The sequence below is a fragment of the Mandrillus leucophaeus genome, unplaced genomic scaffold (assembly GCF_000951045.1).
Source record: "Mandrillus leucophaeus isolate KB7577 unplaced genomic scaffold, Mleu.le_1.0 Scaffold40, whole genome shotgun sequence".
Taxonomy (NCBI): Eukaryota; Metazoa; Chordata; class Mammalia; order Primates; family Cercopithecidae; genus Mandrillus; species Mandrillus leucophaeus.
In genome coordinates, this window is record NW_012104254.1 from 26,478 (window position 1) to 33,047 (window position 6,570).

General features: G+C 39.5%; 1 protein-coding gene across 1 annotated transcript in view; it reads left to right on the forward strand.

The window, feature by feature from the left end:
- Positions 1 to 6,570, forward strand: part of LOC105548088 (titin) — a 222,251-nt gene that overhangs the window by 12,852 nt on the left and 202,829 nt on the right. The window contains exons 7-17 of the mRNA XM_011991956.1: positions 1,337 to 1,900; positions 2,405 to 2,686; positions 2,787 to 3,065; positions 3,502 to 3,780; positions 3,877 to 4,155; positions 4,273 to 4,560; positions 4,676 to 4,954; positions 5,047 to 5,328; positions 5,423 to 5,701; positions 5,811 to 6,089; positions 6,191 to 6,469. Coding sequence (XP_011847346.1) covers positions 1,337 to 1,900; positions 2,405 to 2,686; positions 2,787 to 3,065; positions 3,502 to 3,780; positions 3,877 to 4,155; positions 4,273 to 4,560; positions 4,676 to 4,954; positions 5,047 to 5,328; positions 5,423 to 5,701; positions 5,811 to 6,089; positions 6,191 to 6,469 — 3,369 coding nt within the window. The remainder of the gene's footprint in view (positions 1 to 1,336; positions 1,901 to 2,404; positions 2,687 to 2,786; positions 3,066 to 3,501; positions 3,781 to 3,876; positions 4,156 to 4,272; positions 4,561 to 4,675; positions 4,955 to 5,046; positions 5,329 to 5,422; positions 5,702 to 5,810; positions 6,090 to 6,190; positions 6,470 to 6,570) is intronic.

Below are 6,570 nucleotides of genomic sequence, written 5' to 3' on the forward strand. Positions count from 1 at the left end.
GTGTCACGCACCTGTAGTCCCAGCTACTCAGGAGGCTGAGGCAGGAGAATTGCTTGAAACCAGGAGGTGGAGGTTGCAGTGAGCCAGGATCGCACTGCTGCTCTCCAGCCTGGGCAACATAGTGGGACTCCATCTAAAAAAAAGAAAGAAAGAAAGAAAAAGAAAATAAGACAACTACATAAATATCCTATTCCCAATTTTCTAATTGAAACATAGGTTGACTTTCAAATAGTTAATAACACTCATCAAATACTTGAATTCCTTCATTAATCAAAATATTAGTAGCTAGCTTTTCTTCCTTCCTTCCTCTCTATCTTTCTTTTTTTCTTTCCCTCTTCCCAAGAGAAAGTGTGAGTATGAACTATATTTTGAGGACAGGGGTAGAGATGCAGTCAAGCCATACTTGGACTGTCAGGGAAGGCTGTCTCTTGGTCTTCTTTGTCAATGAGAATATCAAGGGGAAGGGCAAATGCAGCACATCTCTTGGACATGAAAACGATCAGGTTCCCTATAGCTTCCTCTTCTCTACAATCCTTTTACATGATCCTAAGAAAAACCCAGGCCCATGATGGACCCAACCAATGCTTTTCACTCTGGTCAAAATGTCTCCATAAAACCAAGTGCATGATATTATTCATACTGACACTTTTTGAAGTTTCTTTACTCAAATTAGGTCAATTTAGGAATGCAACTAATATTGAAGCTTCAGATAATAAGAGGAAAGCATAAAGAGGATGACTTAAAAAAATTAAAAAGAGAGGTTCTGAAAGTCTGGCTTCAAGATGCAGAATGTAAAAGGGAAGTTGCTGCTATTAAATATTTTTACAAGTTTGAGTTGGCCTAGAGGATGCATTCATAGTTAAGCCATATAAGAATTTCCAGGCAGTTGACATGAGGGTTACAAAGACATTACACAACTACTTCAATCTTCTTATCACTTAATATCCCTACTCTTCAGAAGAGTCAAATACATTTTCTTTATCTTCCTTACATAGTCTTCTAATTTGCAGAATTAAAGTATCAGCTCAATAGCTTATCAAATAATTAAACAATCAGCCACTAAAATGGACAAATCTTTAGCAATGTTACTTAATAAAGGAACACTTGTCTTTTCTTTGATAGAGAAAAGTAAAGTGATGTCTTGCTCCTTTATAAAGAACACTCTCATCCCTTTCCTTTGACAATCTTTTGTTCTTATTAACGCATTACTCTATTTTAAATTATGGCTCACGTCTATCTAAAGACTTAACTCATCTTTTCTCTGTCTCGGAATATATAATTACAGCAAGTGCTTTGGTGGGGACTAAATGTAATGCTGGAAAAATTTCTTTTGCAGAGGCATATCCACCAACCTTTCTCTCCAGACCTAAGTCCCTTACGACTTTTGTGGGTAAGGCAGCCAAGTTCCTCTGCACAGTGACAGGGACTCCTGTGATAGAAACCATTTGGCAGAAAGATGGTGCTGCACTCTCACCTTCACCGAACCGGAAGATTTCCGACGCAGAAAACAAACACATTTTAGAACTCTCAAACCTTACCATTCAAGATAGAGGAGTTTATTCTTGTAAGGCTTCTAACAAATTTGGAGCAGACATCTGCCAAGCAGAGTTGGTCATCATTGATAAGCCACGTTTCATTAAAGAATTAGAGCCTGTGCAATCTGCTATCAATAAGAAGGTCCACCTTGAGTGCCAAGTAGATGAAGACAGAAAAGTCACAGTTACGTGGAACAAAGATGGGCAAAAACTCCCCCCAGGGAAAGATTATAAGATCTGTTTTGAAGATAAAATAGCAACACTTGAGATTCCTCTGGCCAAACTGAGAGATTCAGGAACCTATGTCTGTATAGCTTCAAATGAGGCTGGAAGCAGCTCCTGTTCAGCCACAGTCACTGTCAGAGGTAAGAAACATGTGAATGTATTTCCAGTCCTTTCTCTGCAAGGAATCCTCGGTAGAAAAACCGTTGGCAAACAATTCAGTCAGTACACTTTGTTATTAAAATGATGCCATTCAGCAAACATTATGGTTTGGGAAAGTCCTGGCATTGTTTGATTTTATGTTTTTAATCCTCTTCAAAGTTCACTTACTTTTGTTCTTCTAAATTGTCTGCTATTAAAGCTTGCTTAAAATTTCTTCTAAGAAAAAATTCCAAGTGTCTGGGAAATTCCTAACTATCTTCTTTTATAAAATTGTTCTTTGTGTAGGTAGTCTGTTTATTGTTGTTTTATTTTAAACCAAGAGACTGGGAAAGTGTCTTAGAATGATAGGAACCTATTAAATGCACCACAACTTTTTCAGAAATTTTATGTGTGTTGGGTCTCTTTGTTGTATATGTCTACTTTTCTTTTGTGGAGTTTATGTTTCAGATATCTTCTCCTTTTTCTTTTTTGTAAACTTCATGTAGAACCACCATCCTTCGTGAAGAAGGTGGATCCCTCTTATTTAATGCTGCCAGGTGAATCAGCACGCCTCCATTGCAAGCTGAAAGGCTCACCTGTGATCCAGGTTACTTGGTTTAAAAATAACAAAGAACTCAGTGAAAGTAACACAGTCCGAATGTATTTTGTCAATTCTGAGGCCATACTTGATATTACGGATGTAAAAGTTGAAGACAGTGGAAGTTACTCATGTGAAGCCGTGAATGACGTTGGCAGTGACAGCTGCAGTACTGAAATAGTTATCAAAGGTTTGTTTACTGACTTTCCATGCAGTATTTTTCTGAGAAAAGATTTCCCTTTCAATTATTTATTACTCATTACTTACACCATGCTTTCATGCTTTTGTAGAACCTCCTTCTTTCATCAAAACTCTTGAGCCTGCGGACATAGTGAGAGGAACAAATGCTCTACTTCAGTGTGAAATCTCAGGCACTGGACCATTTGAAATTAGCTGGTTCAAAGATAAGAAACAAATTCGAAGTAGTAAAAAATACAGATTGTTTTCTCAGAAGTCTCTTGTGTGTCTGGAGATCTTTTCTTTTAATAGTGCAGATGTTGGTGACTATGAATGTGTTGTTGCTAATGAAGTTGGCAAGTGTGGCTGCAGGGCAACACACTTACTCAAAGGTTAGTGCTTGAAAAGCTAATGTCTCTTTAACAAATTGTCAAAATAGCTTTCTTACCCCATGGAAGAAAAACGGATACTTTTTTCTCTTGTCCTATCCTTTAAATTTGTTTTGTCTTGGTTTGACCTGGGACCTTGGGAACAAAGTCAATAACTTTCGCCTGGTCTTTTTCCTGAGACCAGTGTAAATATCTATTATCTGATACCAAAAGGGAATTACATAATAAGCCATTTTGTCAGCTGACGAACATGTATCGTCTATGCCTCTGTCTCTTGGATGGAATTATAATTATTCTTAACTTTTATTTCTTCTTCTAATTAACACTGTGAAATACTATGGGACAAGATAAATATAATCTTGATAAAACTCTTAAATATAGATGGTGTTGAAAGTGTTTGGGAAATGATATGTTTTATGTGCTCTCTTTCCTTAACTAGAACCTCCAACCTTTGTAAAGAAAGTAGATGATTTTATTGCACTAGCAGGACAAACTGTTACCCTGCAAGCTGCTGTGAGAGGGTCAGAACCCATTTCTGTCACATGGATGAAAGGACAAGAGGTCATTAGAGAAGACGGAAAAATCAAAATGAGCTTTTCCAGTGGTGTTGCAGTCTTGATAATCCCTGATGTTCAGATTAGTTTTGGAGGAAAATACACGTGCCTGGCTGAAAATGAAGCTGGAAGCCAAACATCTGTTGGGGAATTAATAGTTAAAGGTTTGTGTAGGAACATTTAAACCTCAAATTGCTACTTAGATTTAAAGTGAAACCCTAATATGCATTTAGGATCCTAACTATTTCATACCATCGTAGAACCTGCCAAAATCATTGAGCGAGCAGAACTGATCCAGGTGACAGCAGGAGATCCCGCCACACTGGAGTACACAGTGGCAGGCACGCCAGAACTGAAGCCCAAATGGTACAAAGATGGGAGACCCTTGGTCGCCAGTAAAAAATACCGAATAAGTTTTAAAAACAATGTTGCTCAGCTCAAATTTTATTCAGCTGAGCTGCACGATAGTGGCCAATACACATTTGAGATTTCCAATGAAGTGGGCAGCAGCTCCTGTGAGACCACATTCACTGTATTAGGTTAGTATTTTTAGAAAATGATGCTGCATATGCATTTGAAACCCAACAAATGGCCTAAAGTCAATCACTGAGCACTTTTCTATATTGACCATTTCTCCCTTCTTGTGCCACAAACAGATCGAGACATTGCTCCATTTTTTACCAAACCCTTGCGCAACGTGGATAGTGTTGTTAATGGTACCTGCAGACTGGACTGCAAAATTGCAGGCTCCCTTCCCATGAGGGTGTCCTGGTTTAAGGATGGCAAAGAAATAACTTCTTCTGACAGATACAGGATAGCATTTGTGGAAGGCACAGCCTCTTTGGAGATCATCAGAGTAGACATGAACGACGCAGGCAATTTCACTTGTCGAGCCACAAATTCCGTGGGAAGCAAAGACAGCAGTGGAGCCCTGATTGTGCAAGGTTGGCTGGAGACTTTGCATTTTATCCTTATTAAAGATTATGTTCAAATTAAGTCGTCTTCCCTTAGATCAGACCTCTTAACCCTTTGAAATTCTTTCTTATACCCCTTCTTCAGAACCACCCAGTTTTGTAATTAAACCCAGCTCAAAGGATGTTCTGCCTGGCTCAGCAGTCTGCCTGAAGAGCACTTTCCAAGGATCTACTCCTCTCACAATCAGATGGTTTAAGGGCAACAAAGAGCTGGTTTCTGGTGGAAGCTGCTATATCACCAAAGAAGCTTTAGAGAGTTCCCTGGAACTTTATGCAGTAAAAACCTCTGATTCAGGCACATACACATGTAAAGTCAGCAATGTCGCTGGAGGCGTGGAATGCAGTGCAAACTTGTTTGTAAAAGGTTTGCATTGTTTTCTTGACATCTCTGTGCTACCCTTGTTATACATTCTCTCCTCTTTCTCACATTTCTTAATAAATTCCTTCCTTCCACAGAACCTGCCACATTTGTTGAAAAGTTAGAGCCATCACAGCTGTTAAAGAAGGGAGATGCCACCCAGCTAGCCTGCAAAGTAACTGGTACCCCTCCAATTAAAATAACATGGTTTGCAAATGATAGAGAAATTAAGGAGAGCAGCAAACACAGAATGTCTTTTGTGGAGTCTGCTGCAGTTCTAAAACTGACAGATGTTGGCATCGAAGACAGTGGTGAATATATGTGTGAGGCCCAGAATGAGGCTGGCAGTGACCACTGCAGTAGCATTATAATAGTCAAAGGTTTGTGTTCACTTTGCCTCTTGTGTTGCCAAAGTTATGGCCCATGGCACAGACCCCTCCTCCCTTAATGCAAATCATTCCTTTTTTACTGTAGAGTCACCTTACTTTACCAAGGAATTTAAACCAATTGAAGTCTTAAAGGAGTACGATGTCATGTTGCTGGCTGAGGTGGCAGGCACTCCTCCTTTTGAGATCACTTGGTTCAAAGACAACACAACCCTGCGAAGTGGTAGAAAGTTTAAGACCTTCATTCAGGATCATCTGGTTAGCCTGCAGATCCTCAAGTTTGTAGCTGCAGATGCTGGTGAATACCAGTGTCGGGTGACCAATGAGGTGGGCAGCAGCATCTGCAGTGCCAGGGTGACTTTAAGAGGTTAGTGTTGGTTCCAGTGATGGACTGGTTCTGCTGAAGAGTCAATTCTTTTTTTTAAGCCAGTTTTACTTTAGGGATAATATTGATTGAGAATTAATTCTTCTGTTAGAACCCCCATCCTTCATAAAGAAGATTGAGAGTACCAGCTCCCTCCGAGGAGGTACAGCTGCCTTCCAGGCCACGCTGAAGGGCTCCTTGCCAATTACGGTGACTTGGCTAAAAGACAACGATGAAATCACTGAAGATGATAATATAAGAATGACCTTTGAGAACAATGTGGCCAGTTTGTACCTCAGTGGCGTTGAAGTCAAGCATGATGGGAAATATGTCTGTCAGGCCAAAAATGATGCAGGAATACAAAGATGTTCTGCATTACTCTCAGTAAAAGGTTGGTTCAGAAAGTTTGCCTTGGATTTGAGGAAGAAATGCAGATGTAAGCCTTTCAGCAGGGTAATGCACAACCCACATCTATCCCTTTGTTTTCTACAGAACCTGCAACAATCACCGAGGAAGCTGTGTCTATAGATGTCACCCATGGAGACCCAGCCACTTTGCAGGTTAAATTTTCAGGGACTAAGGAGATTACAGCCAAATGGTTTAAAGATGGCCAAGAACTGACCCTGGGCTCAAAATATAAAATCAGTGTTACTGATACAGTCTCAATACTGAAGATTATTTCTACAGAAAAGAAAGATAGTGGAGAATATACTTTCGAGGTCCAAAATGATGTTGGGAGAAGCAGCTGCAAGGCTAGAATTAATGTATTAGGTTGGTATTGTTCTTCTATAGGGAGGATTGGGCATATCCATGCTCCTTCTTCCCTTAAAATTAAAAAAAAAATACAAGTTAGTAGATTGACCTTTTTTTTT